This window comes from Amphiprion ocellaris, chromosome 23 (genome assembly GCF_022539595.1).
Source record: "Amphiprion ocellaris isolate individual 3 ecotype Okinawa chromosome 23, ASM2253959v1, whole genome shotgun sequence".
Taxonomy (NCBI): Eukaryota; Metazoa; Chordata; class Actinopteri; family Pomacentridae; genus Amphiprion; species Amphiprion ocellaris.
Window position 1 is genome coordinate 10,523,279 of NC_072788.1, and position 24,188 is coordinate 10,547,466.

At 42.0% G+C, this 24,188-nt stretch overlaps 1 protein-coding gene across 47 annotated transcripts in view; it reads right to left on the bottom strand.

Moving 5' to 3' along the window:
- The window catches only part of LOC111564112 (protein tyrosine phosphatase receptor type D), a 364,925-nt gene that overhangs the window by 88,436 nt on the left and 252,301 nt on the right, over positions 1-24,188 (bottom strand). For all 47 annotated transcript variants that reach the window (XM_055007560.1, XM_055007567.1, XM_055007566.1 and 44 more), the window contains one exon: positions 7,002-7,187. In XM_055007560.1, coding sequence (XP_054863535.1) covers positions 7,002-7,104 — 103 coding nt within the window. In that variant the 5' untranslated portion in view covers positions 7,105-7,187. The remainder of the gene's footprint in view (positions 1-7,001; positions 7,188-24,188) is intronic.

A 24,188-nucleotide genomic window follows, 5' to 3' on the forward strand; every position in this document is an offset into this window, starting at 1 on the left:
ACACGCATGCGTGACCACACACACACACACACACACACACACACACACACACACAGATGCATCAGTTCTGAAGCAGAGAATTCAAAAAGGCTTTTATAATCATATGATTGTGTCCTCTAAAAGGGCACAAAAACACATTCCCTCCCTCCAAACACACAAGTCTGGGCTGTGAGATTTAGCTCCCTCAAACAAAATGATGCATTCAGCAACATCCAGGTGGCTGCCTTATATTCAGGAGAATAATTAACAGAATGACAAATAAATCCTGTCATGCAGGCTCTGTCATATTCGGCGTCTACCTCCAGGCTCCCTGTAGGTTTATCTGTTCTGCTTATGGCTTCTAAAATACAGACTGGTTCTTGGACTTAAACCACAGAGTGTTAGTAATTGCCGGAATTGTAATCACGGGGCTGCTTGCAGGCGGAGTAGCGGTTTATCCAAACGTATTGCACAGAAAGACCATTTATTTTGGGATTTCTGTATTGAGAAACTGTTTAATGAGTCAATCCAGTGTTGGGAGATAAATCGGACTGCCATGATGCTAATAAGGCCAACAACAATCTCCACCTCCTACAGTATATTTGCTTGGAAACATGATGGCTGGTACCCATAAACAGTGGTATTTTATGTATTTTGTATTTAAAAGAGTCAAATGTCCGTGTGTCTTTTGAAATATTTACTATTATATATATGATACATATATACTACATATAATTTATTTGTCAGCCTATGAGCTTCTATGTTTTCTCATCTTAGTTTCCTGCATGTGTAGATGGTGTATTCTCTCACTCTTCATTGTTCAGACTGCACACTGCAGTGAAACATCATCTGTGCAGTGAACGCTCATGTATTTCAGACTTGACTGGGCGAGTAATCCCATCGCTGCAGCTACAGCATCAATCTATTAATTGCACTGTCACTGTGGCAATGTCATGAAACACCTGCATTGTTATACAGTTCACTGGCATAGCGTGTGAAGGGTGATCAGATTTAGTACATACGCCAGCTAGGCCAGAATCATGCCAAGTGTAAGCCCAGCAGATGCAAAACAGCTGGCACTGAGCTCGGCTCACCGGCTGATCCCAGCTTCAAAGACATGCTACAAGGTACCCTTTGTGTGAGTGTGTCTGTGTGTGTGTGTGTGTGTGTGTGTGTGTGTGTGAGAGAGAGAGAGAGAGAGAGAGAGACTGTGTAAGTATAGAAATCTAGCACGGTGCACTGCGTTAACCTGGTCTCCTATTGTTTTTCTGGCACCTTAAATGCTCAAAGGACAGATAAAGAGGTGCCAGGCTGACTGAAATCCATACCATTCTGCAGGATGACAGACCTAGCCGTTTCATGTGCAGGTATCCCACTATATGGATTTGGATAAAAAAGGATTTTGGGAGGTTTGTTGATTGCCTCTCGAATGGATTTACACTTTGGATTATGGTGCTTTTGTTCTGTCAATATTCCCAGTCTGAGACGTGAGTGGTAAAGCATGGTTAAATTGCTCCACCATTTTCAAGTCAGTTATGTCTTGGAAACATAAGTGCACTTAGATATAGCATTAGTGACTACAGGCTAGCCTTTAATTACCTTCATCTGGGCCTGTACAACATCTCCATATTGTGTGTGATTATCTGCTTTTCTTGAGAGTGGGAGGGTCAGGAGTGTGATGAAAATTGCTTGGTTTTTGTATGATTCTGTGGTCTAAGTGCAAGGGAAAATGACTGCAATCCATAGATGAGGCTAATGGCCTTAAATAATACACTTGGGCATAGATGCCAGAGAAATCAGCATTCATGGAGTTAATAATGGGTCTGATAGAACCTTAAAACATAATTGCACAGGACATTGTTGACAAGGAGTTGGTGCAGGCGTTTACAGCCAAAGAAAACGATAAAGACTTCTTACTCATTTAGTTCAACCTGCAAGCAAGAAGCATCTTGCATAGCGCTGATAACATTGTTTTATCTCAGATTCCCAGTCTTGTCACAAGGTCTTCATCCAAACAACTAGATGGTAATTAAGTGCTGGCACTCTGAGCCGAAGGTGCTTTCACCACATTTATTTGAAGTATGAACATGATGCACACTTTCCTCTTGTAGATATTGATGCTAGTTTTAAGGATGTACTGTACTAAGACACGTTTTGAAATGAACGAGTGGAGCCAACAATGAGATTTCCACTTGAGCAGTGTCCGGCAGAATGATGAACGAGGTGGTAGACTTGGGGAATTGCAGTGATTTAAAGTTGGATCAAACCCTTTATGAGTTCTCCTCTTGCTTTAATGTCATTTTATGTGGCTACACAAACATGCAAGCTCTGTGTGTTTTTTATTTGTGTGTCTAATTCAATGTGTACTAGGCAGTGTCTGTGCATGTCGGGGGGGGGGTGAATGTAGGCTGCAGTTCTTTAGAGTACATACTGTGTGTTCATACATGTGTGTGCGTGTTAGCGCTGTGTGGGTATGAGTGTAAAAGCGAATGGAATAGACTCAATTTAAATCAAATTAGCATGCAGGCAAATTAAGCAGAGGGATTTAATTTGAGCTGTTGTAAAAATGCTAATTTCAGTACAGCCCGGAAGCTTATATGCAAATACAACACTATTTTACAATAATTCATATTAGGCCAGGCATGCATAAAACACACATATTACAGCCTGATGTTATCTGGGGAATAGAGTATCATTAGCTTTTGGACTTACAACAAGGTGATCGTGTTTTGTGGGGATATGCGGTGGGTGTATGTGCACATGCATGTATCGGGGCATTTTTGTGTTCTAAAAATGGTGGTGTGCCTGCTTTGGTACAGTTGTTCACCATTTCTTTTTGTAATTTGTATTTTTTTCCCCCCATGTGATATACAAACACCACTGGAAATTGTATGCAGAAAATATTAGAATAGCAGATGCTGTTGCTGATTGTTACTGCTGCAAATGACTCCTCATAGAGCAGTAGATGCTACTGGATCATGACTTGCTTTTACATATCTTTTCGTGAACGTATGGGAAACTGGTTCCTCTTAGACACACACACACACACACACACACACACACACACACACACACACACACACACACACACACACACACACACACACACACACACACACACACACACACACACACACACACACACACAAAGTATTTTACCAGATCAGTAAAAATGTGTTAAAGGAGAAATCGCAAAGCTGCAAACATGGAAACATATATTTTGCTTTTATATATGAATAATGTTGCCTGCACCATTCCCTAGCTCTCTTTTTCACCACTGCATTGCCTCAAAAAAGTGCCATATCAATAGACAATGTGCTGTTTTTGTCCCATGTGGTTCACCTTTGATTGCTGACTCAGAAGGATTGTGCATACGTTAGATGCTTATGGATGTTGTGAGTACTTTGGTGAGCACAACGCCTGCCTGTAAATATGCACAAGTGAGAGAGATGAGGTTTGGGTGTTAACATCTTAATGTTTAAAGAGGGTGGATGAGTCCGTCGATACTCATTTGACGTGTTAAGGAGAATCGTGCTGGCTCGCTGGGACTCACTACGCCATCCACCAGCAATGGTAGGAATCATTTAAAACACTATTAGTCTCAGGGTTTGACATGATCCAACACAGCATGGACTAGAGAGTGCTTGAAATTGGTGCTTGGTTGGTTTTTGTTTTTTTCTTAAGAAATTTCATTTTTTACTGTATTGTTGATATGAAATTTGTTAATTGAGGAAAAAAATGCTTAAACTATTAGCACTTTTCACTTTATCAGTTCAGATAAATGTTGCTCAATCATTTTAGGTTAATGCGATGTGGATAAATAAAGAAAAAGAAATGAAGTCTGGGGGAAATTCTCCACCTGCACACATTGTGGGACAAATTCTACCTCTTTTTTTGTTTTGTTTTTTTGCTTCACGTAAGTCCTGTGCTCATGAAACACATAATCTATCAAGTTAATGAATGTCCAAGTTATTCCGTTCTGATGCCCACACCAAAGTTTCACCCTGCTTCATCCGTGCCCAGGTGGAAGTGTTTAATGCTTCCAGCTTTACTCTCAGCTTCAATGCTTCCTCTCTTTTTTTTTTTTTTTGCATTACTGTTCAGCAAATGACAGAGAAATTGTTTGTTGCTTCTCTCTTGCGCTCAGTCCCCTTGGCTCACAAGGGACAATTATGCCCCCCTTTCAAGCCATTGCCAAGCCCAATTTGCCACAGAAATTAAACAGGCCGCATTTGAAGAGCAAGGGGGACAGGGTGAAGGAGAAAACCAGAGGAAGCAACAGAGAGAGAAGGCCAAAGACAAAACAATGGCAGAGTGAAAACAAAGCAATAGACCAAACAGGGAAACATAGCAACAACCTCTAGATCTTTTTTAAATCATTCACGTTCCTCCCAGGTATAACAGGTCCCATTTGAAAACACCTGCAGAGGGATCAGATATGATAGAATTCCCATTCACATGAGTTTATTATGGGCCCTGATTGGTGTTTTTTTAACAAGGGACTGCACTGTATTGGTGGGACTGGCTTTGAGGATTGTGCCATCTGTTAAGCAGGCAGACTCAGCCATTTTCTGCTCTCGTGTGTCTCATATCCTCCACCGAGTCCACAGCCGGAGGCCAGCTCACACCCAAATGGATCCAGAGCAGCAGAGGGCAGTTTTCCCTTTGGAAATGCAGTCGGATTCTGCTGCTGAGGGGCTTCGTCTGGAACGGAGTAAACTGGTGTACATTTACTGCACACTGCACATGTGGAGAGAGCCCCAGAGTGTCTGGGCTGCATATACATATGCAGCAGAACAGTAGAGGAAATTAAGGAGCTTCTGAGTCGCTGGAAGGGGCTATTGCACCGCTTCCAAACAGCAAACGGGAGAAGGTAGGGAGAAGACAAAAGACGCAGGCGGACACACAGTAGAAAGAAAAAGCCCAAATAAGAAACGAAGAGAAAATTGGCAAGAGAGCGATTAGGAAGAAAAACAATAGAAGGGAGCTGGGAAAAGGAGGAACAAACACGTGCATGTGGGAGATCAGGCAGTGCAGAAACAGAGAGGAGAAAAAATAAATCCCAGAGCTAATATGTAGCATCTGAAGTGGTTGTGGCTATGAACAGACACTTTCCCTCAGTTTCAGACAAGACATGCACCTCATCCCTGTGACCTCCCTGACTCCCACACACACCCTGAGTCATTAACAGACAGCCACTGTGGATACCTCAAGATAGGTTTGTTTTGGCTTTGAAATGATGACCCAGCACAGCTGTTTAAGTGGGGTATGGGGTAGCAGCAGCTGCTAACAGCCAGACGACTAAAGGAAGGAAATTAATGGGGTGTTGTGGGGAATGGTGAGCACTGAGGCGTCAAGATTTGGGGCCTGCTGACTGCAGTTGTGTCGGTCTCTGTTACATTTGTGCTCAAATGCAACTGTGGAATGTCTGGAAGTTTTACCAAGACAGTTGTCTGAGCGAAGGTTTTGGCAATCGTATTTTTTTTTTTTTCTCATCAAATGTTGTTGTAAAGTCAGACTAGACGGTGGAAGATGGGAGTTTCTGAAAAGATAGCTCCTAAAGAGCTCCCTCAATGGCAACGTTTATCGACCATTAATGCTGTTTTGGGAAGGTCCCATAATTAAATTGTGTCAATAAATCCTGGGGCTGCACATAAAATGGGGGATAAACGGAGAATACATTTCTCCATTTGCCTCTCCCCCGCTGTGAGACATATGTGGCGCGAGGCAGAGAAGAAAAATAAAACACATTTGAACAGATTGCAGGGAACATTTCTCAAGCACAAAGTTGAAAATCTCACCCATCAATTTCACTTTGCGTGGCTCTGTTTTATATGACCTTGGGTGAATGATCCCTTCATTCAGAGACATTCAGCTGAACTGAGGGGATTTCAGTCAGTGCAAAGGGAGCAATAAAATTTTTATTCATCCCACTGTGACTCCAGAAGCTAATGATTCATGGATCTAAAAGAGAGAGAGAGAGAGAGAGAGAGAGCAAGGAGGTTTGGAGAAGGGGGTGAAATCTATGGTGTAGGACCAGAGCTCAATGAGGTTTGAAAACTGTTGTCACACATCAATGGGCAGGTGTCTGATGTCAAGTGACTCAATTCCAAAGATTTCTCATGGTGAAATTCTTGGCTGAGACCTGGCCATTTCTGGTTCTTACTGCAGCAAAGAAGTGGTTGGAAAAAAAAGCATGTGGTAGTTTGGTGAGATGAAGAGTTTGGAATATAGGTGTGTGTTTAGGCGATAGAAGGACAATATGACAAACACTTTACAATAGCCATACAAGAATCCAAGTGTTGGGCTGTGGAAGGACTTCAGTCATTAAAAAAAAATAAATAAATAAATAAATCAAGATTCTCTTTAAACATGTCCAAAATAAATCCAGAAACCATGCCTATACAAATAGAAGTTTCAAATAATTAACTGCTAGAGAAACAACTTAACCAGGTCCACTGCCAGTGTGTTGTGGAAGCTGCAGATTGAACCCTAACTCACCTCCCAACTTCCTGACGTGTCTGAAGCTCAATATGACATTCAGCACAGAAAAAAATCCTTTTGGGACATTAATCTAAATAAAAAGTGAAGGTAGTACATCCAAGTGAAATAACAATAGATGTGATTGGAAGGCCCATGATGGTCTTTCTCCCACTGATTTAGTTATTCTCAGGGTAAAGTAGTAAAACCTTTTGGAATTAGATTTTGAAATTCTGACATTTATAACTGATAAATTTGCACCAGTGATAAGAGGCTAAAATTTCATAGTCGTGACGGTGGCAATATTACTCTAGTTTATATATTCCAAACTCACTATAGGAAAACCAGCCTTTGTGCTTCTTAAGACATTTTATATATTCCATTAAGTATTTATTTAAGTTGTGTGTTACATTAAGTATTTATGTGTGCGGTGTTCAAGAGAAATACAAACAAACAAAGACAGTTCCACATTTACCACCCCATCCCCATACTCAGCAGGGCCTAACACTCGAGGGCCACGTGACAGTCGACGATCTACTTACTTTGAGCGTCGGCGAGGTGGAGTAGCAGACCCAGGACAAGCAGCAGCGGCAGCAGCAGCGTGGGTCTGGCTCTGTGCATGGTGGGACAGCTTGGCACCAGCATGCTTTGGCAGCCTCGGTGGCACTGGCTCACAGAGCCCTGTGAGTCAGTCTGGTCTGATTTCTCAGATGCAGGGTATTCACAGCCTATGCAAAAGGCAAGGAGGGATAGGAAGAGGGAGAAGGAAGAAGGAGGAGGGAGGAAAAAAGAGAGAGAGAGGGACTGAATGAAACAAAGCTGTTTGGCTCCATGGGTTTTATCTATCCCTGCACATTTCTGACATACCCCCACACAGCCTCGGCTGGAGCTGACAGAGGATAGGAAGAGCCTGATGTGCTCACGGGGTATGTTCTGACAGTTCTCTAAATGGAATAGTCACTTCACACAATGCGTGTGCACGTGTGCATGAGAGGGAGAAAGATAGAGAGTGCACGAGAGAGAGGGCGAAACCACACAGATGAAAGGGTGAGTTAATATGATTTTGTCTTCACAGCTTTGGTCGCGAGCACCAATTAAATACGCTGCATAATAAGAGTACATTTTAAGTCCCCCTCAGATCAGTGTTGATATCTGTTTCACATAAAGAACGCCTCTCTTGCATAGAAGAATAGTCAGGGAATATTCATAAACGGTGAAAGCTTTTTCATTTGATTAAAGTAAAACTGCTGAAACTTGGCATGTTCTTCTACAATGCAGAAAATCAGTGTTGTCTTTTAATAACAGTGTGACACCCTGTACATAGTCAATAAGCCAATTCATCTGAGGCACATATTCATGCCTCTAAAACCACATATCCATCCATAGTGGATGCTTTAATAGCTCTAAGTGCCCATACAAAGTGATAGAGTAGCTTAGCTTCAGCACTCACACTCATGTTTTCTCCTTTATCCAGTACTGCACAAACAGCAAATAAAATCTATATGACAGAGTGGCCAGCTGTTGCCATTCATGTTTCAGCCTTTTTTTATCGAAAGGCCACTACATAGCTGTGAAAATCAATGCGATACAGTGAGCTAGTATTAGCTGCAGACTGACTCTATCCCTTGTCATCCATTTGCTTAAGCCTGAGCTTGATCCTTAGTGATGGATGCTTTGCGGTAGTCTTGGGCTCATAACACGGCTCCCGGCTAATCCGAGTGTTTGAGCTTGGATGAAAAACCGTACTGCCGGTTAGCATGCTAGCTAGCCTGCCTGCATTGTTCTGCAGGAAGCTGTTGTTTCAGCTGCAGTGACTGGCGGGTTTTGGTACATGGTCTGCGTACTGACATTACAGAAACTTCCTGTACCATGAGATCAAACATGTCGGATCTTGTGAAGTTTTGTGTTTGTAAAGTTTGTTTTCTCAGGGGGCTGCAACTGTGCATATAAATGTTTTTGATTGAAATAATGTTATATTGGACTGTTTATCCACAGATTTGACCGCCACTCACTGAAGGTGGGGGGAAAAAAAAACAAGCCCCCCTAAGCCCAATCACTAGGCCCGATGATGACAAAGTACCTCATTTCCCTGTTACCAATCATCCTCTTTCTCGCTCCTAGCCTCCCCTCTTTTATTTCTGTGGGCTGTAAATGGCAGAAAAGACGAGAAGATAGCGCACCTGTCACACTCGATTTGTGTTGGGGGGAGATAGACACGACTACCTGTCTCCAAGCGCCGCGGGGCTAGTAGCAAGCGCAAGAGAGCGGGGGACGTGTGGCGAAGGGAATCAATTTGAGGCAATCTCATCCTCCGCTCACACCACCGCTGACACACGCACAAACACAAATGCATATACATACATCGGAGAGAACACTAGACAGAATATTCACATGAGTAGTGTTTGTAGCGATGGTGGATTTGATTAGAATCAACTGGACTGAAAAAACCCTGAGCGATGCGTGAGGGGATGGAGCTGCAGTGTGATCCATATGTAGTGTAGGTACAGCTGTCTGTCTCCTGCGGTTATTGTTTTACGCATCTGCCCCTCCAAATCTAAGTGATAGCCTTTGAGTTAATTAATGAAGTGTGAATTTCCATAATGACATGACATTAGGCAGCACACAAGAAACAGTACTCAGCAGCCCTCCCCTTCTCTATTCACACCCTGCATGCACACACACCCATTTACACTCGCACACACACACACACACACACACACACACACACACACACACACACACACACACACGCTGATGGAGGCAAACAGAACCATCTGTATGTTGTGTAACCACCAGTGAGACAACCGAGAAGCTGTGCCATGTGAGTAAATACAAGGAGAAGCTAATGTAAGCACAGCTAAAACATCGTAATTTATACCAAAAATGAAAGCAATCATAATTGATGTTGATTTGTCGCGTTCATTTTTACAAGTAAATTGTGCTGCGGATTCCTTCCTAATGTGCTAAAAGGTGATGAGCCACCTGCCAAACCTGGCAGAGAGGCAGCAGTTTGCCAAATGCATTGTTATCTGACAATGGATTTAGCCTAAACACTGCAGCTTTTTTTGAATGCAAGCTTGTGCTCATGTAATTACATATATGAGTGTGCACATGGGTTCAAATGATACTTTCGATTTCCATTTCTGAAAGAGTCCCTCAAAGGCGGCTCCACCTTTGCCCATTTTATCCTCAACATGGCCGTTTAGCATTAAACTCTGCACCTTCACTTTCATACATTTGGTGGCACTGATGATTCCCATTGAACATTTATTACAATAGAAAGGAAAAAAAAAACAGTCTTGTCTTTCTTCCTGAGCCCCTGGTGGTATTATTGTGTTCCCATTCAGTAGTGCTTCATTCAAAGGATTTTGCTGCTGATAGCAATCATGCATTATTAAACAAAGCCTGACAACATGCACAATGTTAATTAGAAAAGGGGGGAGTGTGTGGCAAGAAAAAGAAAGGGGCTGTTGAGCTGTCTACTCTCTCTCCTTCCCCATGATCCTTATCAGAAATGTGAGAAAGAAGGAGGGTGGGATGTTTATATTCTCCATAATGGCTGGTCTATTCTCATCTGAGCGTGCTTGTTTGGTATTCTGGTCTATTTAGACAAGCAATATTATTAAGGGTAAAAAAAACAAAACAAATAAAAGAATCAGTCATATTTATCTTCTATTCCAGCCATACCGCAATAAACTTATTATGGGAATGAATGCAAGCAGAATAGTTATGAGCTCCCCAAAACAGCAGGTTTATGCATCAGCTTCACACCAAATGTCTTCCCATGTTGTCCTGCATAATTTGGCAAACCAAATCCAAACCAATGGCACCCCAATGCTTTTTTTTATTTATTTATTTTTTTTTAACATGGGTTCGAGTGTTGCAGTTGAATCAAATCATGCTCATCCTGTGTGCAAGTTGACTAAATTCATTCTGGCCAGTTCCAGGGAATTTTATAAATAGGGTGTTTTTAATTTCAACCTCACGCACATAGTGAATCAAACTTCAAGGAAATAGCCGAGTTATGGTATGTTATCCTAACGGACCAAAGCAGCCGCAAAAATGCCACCAAATCTATTAAGGCCAAATCCCTCTGTAATTAGCCCAGCACATGCAAGGACAAAGCACGGCAAAATGACGGTGGTTGAGAACCATACTGCATACTGTGTTATAAAATGTAGTATCATGCCCAGCCAGGCACGGCAAATAAGAATTTGCTTCCTTTTATGAGGCAAGACTTTCTATTTCCCTCCAGACTAGGAAAGTTAAAGAATGCAATAATTACACTCCACACCCACACTTTCACACTACAGTGATATATATGTGGGGCTATAGGAGAGAGTACACAGTGTAGACTGCTGTGATAATGTCTGAAACTGCTTCCGAAGACTGTCTTTTTGCTGTGAAGTTAAGTAGCAGTGAAGGGGACACGAGGTGAAAGGGAGCTGCAGCAGATCCACTGTTGACATATTACAGAAATACAGTTTTTACAGCCTTAATAATATGATGATGGAACCATAGTTAATGTCTGGGTTGCTGGACTTTGTTTTGTTGAATGTTTGTTGAAGTATCCTGCATTAGCTATGTTACCAATGATTTTTGGTTGCACTGATTTAACAAATCAATCAATAATTGGTTGCACACACTACCTATCTATTGAACTCCAATTTGGGTACATGTGGTCAGACAACTTTGCACAACATGACTCATTTAAACAGGTTTAGTAAATTCATTAATGCTGGACTCTAAAGTAGGAATGAAATTATTATAAAATGGATGAAATTTTACTTTGCGTCTGTGCCACAGCTGTTGGTGACCTCCCCTTCCGTTATGCCTTTTGATTTCTTCTCGCTTTGAAGACTATCCTTCATTGTGAGGTTGCTCAGAGGATGGCAGGAAAGGGGATTAAGGTTCAGCTGCTTAAGGAGTCAATGTCACTTAATTAAGGCAAAAGCCCTTTGGAGTGGCTGTGTACACACTCTGCTGAGATCAGCTTAAAGGTCAAAGGGCATAGAAAACATCACAAGTTGCCATGCACGAGCCCTTCCACTTATTCAACAGCTTTGTAGAGTAACACATCGCCGCCTATGACAGGCACCCACTCACAGTGCCTCAAGGATTTTTTAAAATATCAAAGGAGTTATATTTATAAAATAAGTTCATCCAAAGCGCAGCCACCCACCCCCGTACATCCACTTCCTTTTGAAATCCTTATTTCCTCATCAATAGGTTAAGTTTGGGTTTAGCCACAATGGGTTTTACAGCCGCGCTGTAACAATTTTTAATCTTTGTCCCGAGTTCTTTATTGCCAGTGTGTAAACTTTCAGTGTCTCTTCCCGGGATAAAGACCCTCTCTTATGTGCAGTTCTTTCTTTCCGTCACCACTCCTCCCTTGTGTTTTTCCTCCCTCTGTCTTCTTTTCCTCTTTTTTTTCCCCTCTGCTGCTACTTTCTTCTGCCCGCGATGGTGTGATTTAAGACCGAGTGACAAGGCCGTTTCTCACACATCGCTCCCGATCAGCCGGCATGTGTAATAACATCCCTCAAGCTAAGCTAAGCTATGCCCTGAAGTGCAGCCTCCACATGAAAGACCCTGACAACCACACATCAGAGGAGTTTATTTGCAATACTTATTTATTTACTTCCCCCCCTCTTCTCTCTCTCCTTGCCTCCCCTGACCTCCCTCAAACAAGTCTCTCACGGTCATAAACCATCTTTTGGGTGGCGCCGCCCGGCTTTCAGTTCGAGAAAATCAGGGTTTACAGTTTTCCCTGCATGCCTGACTTAATTTTTTCAAAAACACAACCAGTGCTGTTGCTAATGTCTGGTTATATCTTGTTTTCTTATGAATGGATCACCCAACATGAAATGCACAGTGGGAAGCTAATTGGGTCTGATGACATTTGTCTGTCTAATAATTGGTTTAAAAGCACCTGCTGCGGCTGTAGGACAAGGAAGCTATCACAATCCCATCTCAGTTGTGTGGCCGTAGCAAATTACTACCAGGAGATTTCAAAGCATTTTCCCCCCTTTCTGTGTCGGCAAAATGATGTGGACTTTGAAATGTCACACCAGAAATACTGTGAAGGAACATTTGTAACTGCGTGTGAACGCTGCTATTAATCAAATGACACTGTTCAGCCTTTTTCTGTGATAATTTTCCTTTTACGCAAATTCTAGCCAGTGAAAATAGCGGTGACCAATCTCCACTGAACACAAACTTCTTTCAGTGCAACTTTACGGATGAAAAACGGAGGTCAAGGACGGGGCGTAGCAATCTGAAAACGGTTACCTTGTTTGGATGCAAGAGCAAGGTTGTGTCATTGTGCGAATTCTTCCCGCCCAAACTGACCTTGACCATACACTTTAGTATAACTAAAATGACCACAAAGCATCCGCTCACGAATACTCCTCCTCCTCCTCCTCCTCCTCCTCCTCCTCCTCCTCCTCCTCCCCACTCATTCTGTTTGTGCTTTTTGTTTTCAACAGCCTCTCCTTGACTCTTCTCTCTTACCTGAACTACCTCGCCACTTTCTCTCCCTCCGCCTCTCTCTCTCTCCTCACCCATCTTTCTCTCTCTCTCATCTCATTCCTCCCGCCACGTTTCCCAGCAGCTGTTGGGTTCAGATGGATGGTACCCACAGTGCAGGACCCTGACCTGCAGTCTAGTGACTGATTATCCCAGTGCCCTGTTGTGCTGCTCCTTGAACGCATACCAACACACAGTGCACACACAGGAATAACAAACACACACACACACACATACAACGCATACACACACACACACACAAGGTTATAGAGCTATTGGGTAAGCTTTAGGGACACTAGGGAATTTAGACGAAGGGGGGAAAAAACAAAAAGCCAGTTCAACCTATTTCATCTTTGTCTGCATGTTTGGATCACCTCCTCTGACCTTGTTGACTCTGGTAAACATACTTTCTATTGAACACTAATGGACGCCACTAATGCCTTTTCAATGGGCGGCAGATAAAACCACAGCAGAGTACAATCAGCCTTTTGGTAAGCATGCGAGCTGTGTAAACTATTCAAATGATTGCCAGCTTGTTGGGAGGCCTTCTCTTGTGCTATGTTTGCTTGTCACAGCGTAGGCGGCTTCTATAGTACAAGCATGTGCCACTTGGGTCGTGCTTGACCTTGCGCATCAGCATTTAATACAGGGAAAGAACTTCTTATCATGCAAACAGGCTGAATCTTGAGGAGTCTATTGTGTCGGGAGCAGAGAGTGTGGCAGGATAGGGGGGAAAATGAGAAAAATGGTAGACGCAGCAGCAGCCAACCTGGAATGGCTGGGATTAAATTTACGCCGCATGAACAGGGGAGGGCTAAATCATGTTACATATTATGAACCAGAAAAAAAAAAAAGAAGGGGGAGTGAGAGGAGGGCGGAGCAGAGGGCTGGAAATATAATGGATAAGGGGAGCAACGAGCCAGAGAGAGGTGGCGAAGGGAGAAGGGAGAGGAGGACAGGGGCGAAGTAATGTGGAAAAGAGGGAAAGAGTGGGAAGGAGGGAGTGGAGAACACGCTGTAGGGTAGAGAGCAGGAGAGGTGGAGACCAAGGGAGGGAAGCAAGGGAATGTGCCTCACTGCCAGCTTTTTTCACACTCCGTCTGTGCTCGAACGGCTAACCGAGGCTGCACAGGAGAGATGGAAGAAAGGAATGAGGGATAGATGGAGGAAAGCATTGCTGAGGAGGAGATGATAGCTGCAAGGCCACTGCAAGTCTGAAGGTATTGTTTCTAGAAGGGAGGAAACTAGTAAGATGACAGCAGGTGAAAGAAAAAAAATGAGCGAATAAGACACATGGCAAACTCTTCTCACCCTCAAAATCACGGGTTCAGGACCACATCCAAGCAAATAGATGCAGCTTAAAATGCACAACTCCTACACAAACATGCTCACAAATGTAGACTCGGGCATTCATGTGCGCAAACAGACACATACAAGCAAGAGCGCAGGCACGCATACCCTTTGCACCACATGCTCCTGGCACTTTGACATCTACCCCCAACACAGCAACGGTCTGTGGGAGGATGAATAATCTCACTTCCGTGAGGCAGAGAAATGAGAGAGAGGAAGGAGGGTGAGAGGGAGGTTGTTCCCAGCCTGAGCTCAAGTCGTTTTATGGAAAGTACAGAGCCTCAAACAGACAAAACAGTATTCCACTGCCACTCGCCGACATGGCACAAAACCTCAGAACAGAGCTCTATTGAAAATAACTGAATAATACAGCATTGAGAATTGTGTTGCCCCCCCAATACATATGACATAAGTCAACAGCAATATGACTCTTTATCTTTTCAAAACAATTGAACATCAAGGTGCATTGTGCGCAAGTGACATTTTAATGGCTTTTGTACATATGCCAAGCCGTTTGGTATGTAAATACACTACTTAGGCGTACATGAAGGATGTAAGGAGGCGCTTGGGGCATACACGCTACACTCATAGGGCAGCAAAATAATTAAAATGCCAAGTGTCTCCCATTATCTAAATGCTAATTTGCTTGGATATACCCAGAGCTAAAATGTAACGCCACATTATGGTTGCTATAGTGCACTGAGGCAACAATGGGTGAATTACACTTCAATTAGCCTAGCAACACTGTAAGCTATCCTTTACCTAATGTGAGATGTTTTCATAAGTGAACTTATCACAAGGCCTTAGCGCAAATCCATGTTGATATCTTGGTTCTTACCGCTCACTTCCACTGGCATTTTCATGAATAGATAAATGACAATAAAAGGTGATTTCATCCCTGCGTTCATATGTTTTATATACGTTATTTATTTTTTTGTTTTTTATTTTTTGTAGTTTCACTCTACTCTGAGGAAAATGGTTGGTCAAACCAATACTATCCATGAGGGCCCTAAGAACAGTTCTTTTTTCAGTGTTTTGTGGGAACTGGTGATTTTGCCATGACTCAGATTTGATAAGAAAGCCTGAGTCAACAACTGAAGAAACAGACAGACAGCATTAGAACCAGCAGCTTATCAAAGATTTTTGCATGAAAATTCATCAATGCCAACAAGGGAGGGCAACGGGACAAAAAAATATTATCACAGATATGAGATGTTTTTGCTGAATACACAGATAGAGGTGAAATTGTGTTGTTCCTGCCTTTCCATCTATATCCTGATAAGACTGTCAGAGGACATGCTAGGTGGGGATGAACATCATTTTAGAAAGCCGTTTCAATATTTCTGTGGTTCAAGTATCCTAAAGTTTACTGAGTCCTTTGATGTGGGTGCTGCTGATTATTAGAATCAAAAAGCTAAACTTTTATTTGTTCTTGGATGCCCTTGAAAGGTGTTTTTTAGCCAAGGTAAGCTATTGCTCTCATGAAACTCAGTGCAACTCAGTCGAGAGAAAGCAATGGTTCACCCCAAGGCAAAAAGCAACAATTCCCCCTTTGTCATTTCACAAAGACAAATGGCTGCCATTGCAACGTTAGCAAAAATAACAAGAGTACTTCTCTGTCACTGATGGGATATTGTAGAACTCGAACAAGACATTTTATTATGCTACTGAAAACGAATGAATAATCCTTTTCTGCAGCCACAGTTGGGAGATTGTAATTCAAATCAAATGCCACCTTCAAACAAATGTCACTGTATAAAATCAAAACTGTTCTGTCAATGCCCAGCATCAAGCAAAATGCACAGTTTGACATTTGGCAGTCATTTTCTCTCCCTCTGTCTTTGCTTCATATAAAATTAACTTTGCAATTGTCCAAAAAAGTGCACATGAAGCCACACGGCAAAAGCAGACTTTGCTGCTCACTCTACATCTGTCACCCTTTTAAAAACCTTTATACAAGCTCCCCCAACCCAATACAATCCACCCCCAAACACTCACAAACATGATTAAGACACTGTCAAGCCTGACATTGCCATCTCCCATGCTGTCAGTGGCCCTCACTGGGAGTCGCTGTTGACTGACTGCCTGGATGTGCCTTATCATTAACAGGGCTGCCTGTGCCACCATGGAGGGGCTTTGATGACAGAAACTAAGGCCCCAGTGCCTGCCCCTCCCGTTTTGCCTGCCCAAGTGTCATCTAAATGAGATAGGGCCCAGGAGCTAGGGGATTAGGCACTGCATAATTACCTATTTAAAGACCCTAATTGAGCATTTCATTAAGAGACTGGCACTGAGATTTTGCCAAGGAGGGCACTACAGGGAGAGAGACATATTTGTCTGTGCATGCATGCATATATGTGTGTGTGTGTGAAGGTGATGATATGAGTATGTGGGTGTGCATATGCCTGTGTGTGCATTTTGGAACTGCAGCAGACTGTAACCTTGAATTCAAGGGTTACCTTGTTAGCAACAAGGTCTCTGGCTTGTTTTTTGTTTACATTGCACTTAGTGTTGGGAACATGATTTTGCAAGTAAATCCAATAGATGTTCACCTTTAGAAGCTGATTGACAGTCACAAGTACACAAAGGAACATCCCCTAGATGAGTAAACTTTTAATAATTTACATTAAATTTAAACTAACCATTTTTCCTATTATGTAACTTACTGATGATTAACTTTCTTTGGCTACAGCAGGAGTTTGCTGAGTGGACACATTCCTGCTGTTCAACACTAAGCAAATACAAATTAGTGTGTTTGTCATGATGCAGTGCTGATATTTCATTGTGCAATGCAAGCTTCACCAATCAACTTTATTTTCACGATTTGCTGAAAATATACGCATATATTATTACAAGCGATAGCAATGAGTCACAGAAAACGTGTTATGGAGACATATACACTTCTTGTGTCAACATCATGTAAATTCTGCGCCAGTTGTTGCATCTTTATATTTTGGGAGAACACTGGCAATGCAAGACAAACAGAGCTAGAAAATGAAGGTTTGAGAGTCCTTGGCTATGGCACTCTTGATAAAAGAGAGAAACTACAAAGCTATAATGTTTCCCTTGTCTGCAAAGCTAATCGAATCTAACAGAAGGGAAATGTGTGTGCACATATTACTGTTCACTGTCCTTTAGCCCAAAGGCAAAAGACAGTAAGTGAGTTACTGCCACTAACATTATCAGCTGTCAAACTCATGCAGGCCTCTAGGTTTCCACTGACATATCTGAAACAGTTAGATAAGATGAGATATAAGACAGATATGTCTCTCTTTTTTAAAAACTACCTTACAGACGCTGGGATAATATGGTTATTTCTTGTGGTACTGACCATTGAAATTGCATTTTGGTTTAATAGCATAAACATGAATCTCTATTTCAAAATATTTTTTTTCTATTTGTGCAATTTTTAAGATCTTCAAAGCTGCTGTGACAGAAAGTACCCATTGTAATCCTGTTCATTTTCGGCAGCCACACTTTTCTTTGCAATTCTTCAACATGACCATGTAACAGAATATTTAGTCGCATATTTTTAGTGTTGGCTCATTTGTGAAGGACTCTCAAGTCAAGTGGTATTTGCTAAATTGTAATTATGAGAAGGACAACCCTGAATTGGCCTATGACGGGGTAAAATCAACGTAAAGAACTCTAGATAACATGAGGCTCTTCTGATCTGTCATTACAAACATTTTCAACAGCGACAAACCTTAGAGCAGAATGCCAGACCGCAATAGTTTGCTGATGACCAAATTGACCTGATTTCCATGACCAAACAGGCCGTGACTCTTATTTGCCCCCTCATCGTTATATCAGAGATCACTGGGGACTCTTCCAGTCGCTGGCAGTTGCCTTGTACATGATTGACTTGTTTGCTAAATGACTAGCATTTGAAGTGGTAATGCTAGCTGGGGGCTGTTTTGGGGGCAGACACCAGCTGCTAACTGCAACCGATAAACTGTCCCTCCCTCTTGGGATTCATATGTGCTGAAGTCTGGCCAAAGATGCTCAAGGCTATGATGACACTGAGACATCATGGGTCTGTCTGTGTTGTTCCAGCACCACTCGCTTTATTCTTCTTTGACATGATGGAAGTTGAAAAGGTCCCTGCCCTCGCTGGGAAATGAACCAGTATCAGTGAGAAAACTATGGCTGAACCAACGATGATAACGACTAAGACATGAATGGAAGTGTTACATTTGTCTGCTGCAAAGTCATCAGGAAACAATATTTTTGTCTAATCTTAATTGAGTAACTCGCCTCTTCAAATGTCTTAAGCCATTTCTTTGAAGGGTAGCTATTTTACTAATTTCCACCACTATATTTTGTGCTGGGAGTCCTCTCGAGTACTTTTAAATGATTCACAGTTGAAACAAAAGTCACTTATGTAGCCTTTTAGTTCATCTACTGTATGCAATAGCTTTATTAGCTCCGGGGTCTTTAAACTACTCCTCCCTATAAGCTCACTTTCTTCTGATTGGCAGGTTTTGTGAAAGCCTTTGCTCGTGAGCACCACCTTATTCAAATTCAGAAAGCAAACTTTAAACTTACAGCGTAATGTAATTTGTACTTCTTAATTGGGAATTGTAACTTTCCAAACCAATCTGAATGTCTGCAAGCCCAAATCCAATATGGCACCAACATCCACAGCAACAAATATTACATCAGGACATTTACGTTTTGTAACTATTACAGTTATTATACTAATTGTGTGACATTACTGTGGTTTAGCCCTTCAATCACAAGTTGAATATACATTTTTTTCTATTTAAGCCCTTGTTAATAGGTGTATATGTGGGAAATGCACTAAAATGCTGGTTAAAGCGGAAACAGTGTGCTGTCAGGAAATACCAAAGTTAAAGTAGCTAGTAAAATGTTATTCTGGTGTCTCTAAATTACTGTATAGTAGCTCCCTGCAGGTTATTTGTATGTTTGAGTACATAAAATGTTTATGACACTGGTAAAGTAGACGTGTGTACATACATTCACCGTGAAGACCACAGTGTGGCTTGTTGTTTCTGGAGCAGACAACAGTATAAAGAAATAAATGGTGGATTTCTAAACCTACTGCTTAGAGAAGTATGAAGGTCAGTCTTTTGACTGAGTGATTACTTTTACATATGTTTAACTCAATATTTGAAACTTTTAATAAATCTAATATGAACATCTTACAATGTAATATTAAATTTGTTTCAGAAAATAAGAAGAAACATAGTATGTTCCCTTTAACATTAGCAAGCTTGAAAATATCTGACTTGGAAATACAGGCACAGAGAATGACAGCTATACTAACAAGCATCCATGTAATCACAAGAAATGAAGATGTTTGTGCACATGCAGCACCAATAGATGCCGTCTGCATATCTGGAACATGAACCTTGGCTTCTACTAATCTTTCCGAGTTTGAATCTGGTGTACAAGGCGCGGTTGCTGCTGTTGTGAAGGTTTTAATGTAAACTCGGGCAGGTTGGGTAGGTTAGCTTGTGGGATGTCTTATCCAAATCTCTCACTTGAAAAATCATCGTCTGTATGCCGCTCTCTCTTTGTTGCCTGACAATGAACTTGAACAATGAAACGTGCAGTAAGCTTCGGAATCTGAAATATATTCATTTACATAAATGGCAGATTGGGAAAGGGTACACAAGAAAGCAAGACACATAATCTCTGAGAGAAAAATGCTTTTTTCCTGCGAGACAGCCTGCCTATGTGTGTACTCTCTTCCAGCATAAAATTTTGACGGCCTTGTCGCTGTTGTGATTGCTGAGTAGAACACAAGCCTATATACTTTGTAGTTTTAATGTTTAAGATGGGAAATCCTGAGGGAACAATGATTGTCTTAAGACCTAGACTGTACCTTATGTCTGATTGTAACTGGTTAAAGACTTGGTTGTTTCATTATTGATGGGATCAGCACTTATTCAAGTGTTCTGGTGTTGTTACATTTTTTTTTTTTTTTTTTTTTTAACCAAACACGGTTGTCTGCACCTTGTACTTTTCTGTCCGTACATGTGTACATGACCACGTGTGACCCCACATGCAAACTCTAAACGTCTGAGTAGTTTTAAAAATGTATGCAGGACAGATGTTGCACTCATCTCCAGCCCATGTTTTTAATTTTTCTGCATCAATGGATTAGTAGATTAACAGTAAATATGATGTACTGTAAGAAAGCCAAAGCACTGCATAATTTAACATTTGTGTGTGGTCTTGTGCATATTGCAAGTGTGGACAAACTACCTACTCAGCTTGCGTGTTCCCCATCTGAAAACACCCACAGCTGACAATTCTCTTAATCAGGCTTTTTTTTTTTTTTTTTTTTTGGTGTTTTTACTTTAAAGTTCCTGAATAGTTCTGGCAGCTCTGGTGTAGTCAATCTAACAGGAGGCCCAATGATGTGGGGTCTATCAGGCCCCATCTTGGCCTTGCGCATTCCCTATCTCCCCATCTCTGTTGGGGAGACATCCATCTTGATTTCTGCTGAGTGCCAAAAAAGAAATAGTCGGAGAATCAGATGGAGAGAAGGAGAGGAGGATGGAAAGAGGCTGTTCACCTGATAAGGCAGCTGCGAATCAGAAGAGTGGATCTCGGGGAGCGTGGCCCCAACGTGCTCGAAAGAGGAACTTCATCTTTATCTAATTACCACGGGGCCGTTTTGCCAGGGTAGACAGCGCGAGCGTTTATGGCGGCTGGTTGGTATCTCATGCCTTTACAAGCACACATTGTCGCACACAAACTCATACAGATATGATTAACATTCAAATACACTTCCAGTCTCACGTGCGCACACACACACACACACATACATGGGGCCCAGGGCTGAGTGCCATAACAGCCCAATGAAATATATTCAGATTAGAAAGGTGTCGCATTACTCTCCAGTCGGATGATAAATACGCGGTTAGCACCATCATTAATCTTGTACCCCTCCCCACCTTCTGCCTCCAGACGTGGTGATGTAAGGGGAGGGGAGTGAGCATACACTGGATGGAGCTACTGCCTCGGTTAGGACTGCAGTGGTGTGGTTGGTGCACGCGTGGAACAGCAGCACTGCCTCGTTCTGCCGGGTCGCACAAACACACAAAGTCAGGGCAGGCTGACCGGCTGGACTCGCTTGCAAGATCGCTGTGCAGAGATGCCGGCGGTTTGGGTTGAACTGAGGTCTTCCTGGTTCTTCATTCAGAAATTATTGCTGCGAAAAACGTACAAAAACCCCTCCTCATTTGTTAAACGCAGTGTCGCTTTTCTTCGAAAACTGTCCAGAGGGTCTCCCTAGCAATCCCTCGCATTCTCCTTGCTTTTCCGTTTGCTCCAGCCCCTCTTCCTTTCGAAACACATGGCTTCCTGCAGCCACACTCCCTTCTTTCATCCCAAGGGTCTGCTGACATATTGCCCTGAATGGCATTTTGTCGTAAGTGGCCATTGTCTGGCTAATGAGCAGCATGCATAAAACACTAGAGGGCCAAGAAGACAACGATGGACGTACACACATACAGAGACGGCGACACATGCTGGGCACTGGGGTGGATTCGCCAACAGTGGCTTAAGCAGCATATTTCTGTAGCAAATACTGTCGTGTCCCTCTGGGGAGACTTCAGACAGACAGTTCAGACAGTGGCACGTTGCCCTCAATACAAACACAGCCCTAGGGAGGGGTCAAAGGTCAAGAGCTGAGGAAATTACATGTGATAAATTGGCGCTGGTGCCAGTAGTGTTGTGTATATGTGAGTGGGGTCATCCTCCCCTTCCCCTTCGCCGGTGTGTTTGATGAAGTGTATAGGCTTCGAAAGTAAAGCCTGTGTCTCCAGCATGCTGAAAGTCAGAGTTTGAGAAGGATCCTCCCACATATCTTCATTCAAGTGGTGCCTCTTGGGGAAAAAAAAATGAGGGGGAGCACTTCACTGGATTTGGTCCAAAAGGATGACTAAAATTGTAAATGGTCGGTATGGTCTGAATCACCAAATGCTAAAGTAAAATCATGTTTTTATTATCTGTAGTAACATCCTGTAAAATGCCATTATGAGGAACTTGCCCTGTTGTTTACTAGAATCATTATATAATCATCTGTGTACCAATAATTTCACAAAGCAGTCATACTCTACATTATAGCAGTTAACAGTTCAAATTAGGCCCAACAAAACCGGAACAGACTCACGTATTTATCTTTATTATCCATTTTCTATAGAATCATTGACCGGAAAATGTGTCCCTGAAAAGTGGTTAGACATCATATTTACAAGATGTTTTGCTGAATCAGAAGTCTTGCAGGAGGAAAGTCAGGCTGATTGAAAATTCACAGCTGATCTCACATACCAAGGGCAATTTTTCTAGGGACATTTTCTCATTGTTTGAGAAACTTTTGTCCACAGTCCAACCTGCAGTTGCCAAAAAAATACTTATAGGGCCTAATTTTTGTTCTCTCAGATTATGGCCTTGTTTTCTTCTGTCTGCATTCGGTAATCACCAAGACAGCAATGGGATGCGTTTGATTCTTGCCAAGACCTTTGAGCCTAACAACAAGCATACACTGGGATTATTGTGTGGAAGGGGCCAATATAAACTCTAGTGTTTCATTGCAAGATGGCTGATTAGCTCTTGAGGGAGTTGTAAAGAATTTGGTGCCTCTGTTTGTGGGCTTCACTCTTGAGGCTCTTGTTAAATTAGGGTGATGAAAACTGCTCTGCACATGCATTGCATACTTTGGTATATAAAATAATGCTATAATCAAGCACAAATCCCACACAAAAAAATGTAACACTCACACAGCTACCTTGTGTTGAGCCAATTGTGTTACCACATTTTTATTGAATCTCTCAGTCGCCCCCAATCACTCTGTGCTCCATAAAATGCTGGCAAGTGGACTGGGGCTACTATAATGGTGGCACAATACAGAAATAAACTACTTTTACTGCTGCAAACAAAGTGATGTGACCTGGAAAGGTTGTATTCTTTGCTGGGATAATGACTGTATTTTAGAGTCAGGCCTCAGTGTGAACTCTAATTACTTGTCTGGGGCCACTGAGCTACATTGGTCTAGAGCACTTAGTAATGGAGTCCATATTGGCTCTATGTTTATTAAACACTATATGAATGTCTGGTGAAAATATCCTTCCTGATTGCTCTTGGTCCGTTTTTGTTTTTGTTAAGCTAAATTAATCCCGATCGAGTTTGATGTGCTTGTCCACCACTTCGAACATGCAATAATCTCCAAAATCATGGATATTTAGAAATCATAGCATCTACCAAACCATATTTTGATAAATCTCACCAAATACATGCCCATTGGATAAGTTGATGGACAAAAGGGTTCTGAACCCAACTAACAGAGATTTTTTTTTTTTTTTTTTTTAAAAGAAAATGTCCTTTGACTTTGACATTTTATATGATTTCATTATCCACACACTGCAGAACTGGCTCCCAGTTAACTTAATCACTGTGACACCATTTCTCATAAATATGCAAATACAATACAGACATCTTGAGTACTTCGAGAAAGAAAAAAAAAAGTGACTTTAGGCAAAGACTTGCGCAATACCCTTTCTCAAATCTCAAGTCAAGCTTTTTGAGCACCTCATTCAGAAACTGTGAAGTTTTCTGGGTTCCCACAGCAACATGTTTTGCCAAAACACAGCATGCTTGCTTGTCACAGTAAATTTAATCATACAAAATGGGAACACTCTGTGCTGCTCTCATCACTGCCACTTTTTTTGAGTGGTTTTTGTTTCCAGTGTGGTTAGAATTGAAGCAGATAGAGAGTGGGAGGGAGGCACAACAGAGACAGAAAACTATCCCTGCAATCTTAATGAATATAATATCATAAAAATAGCACAATGGAGGTGTGGTTATATAGCTTGAAA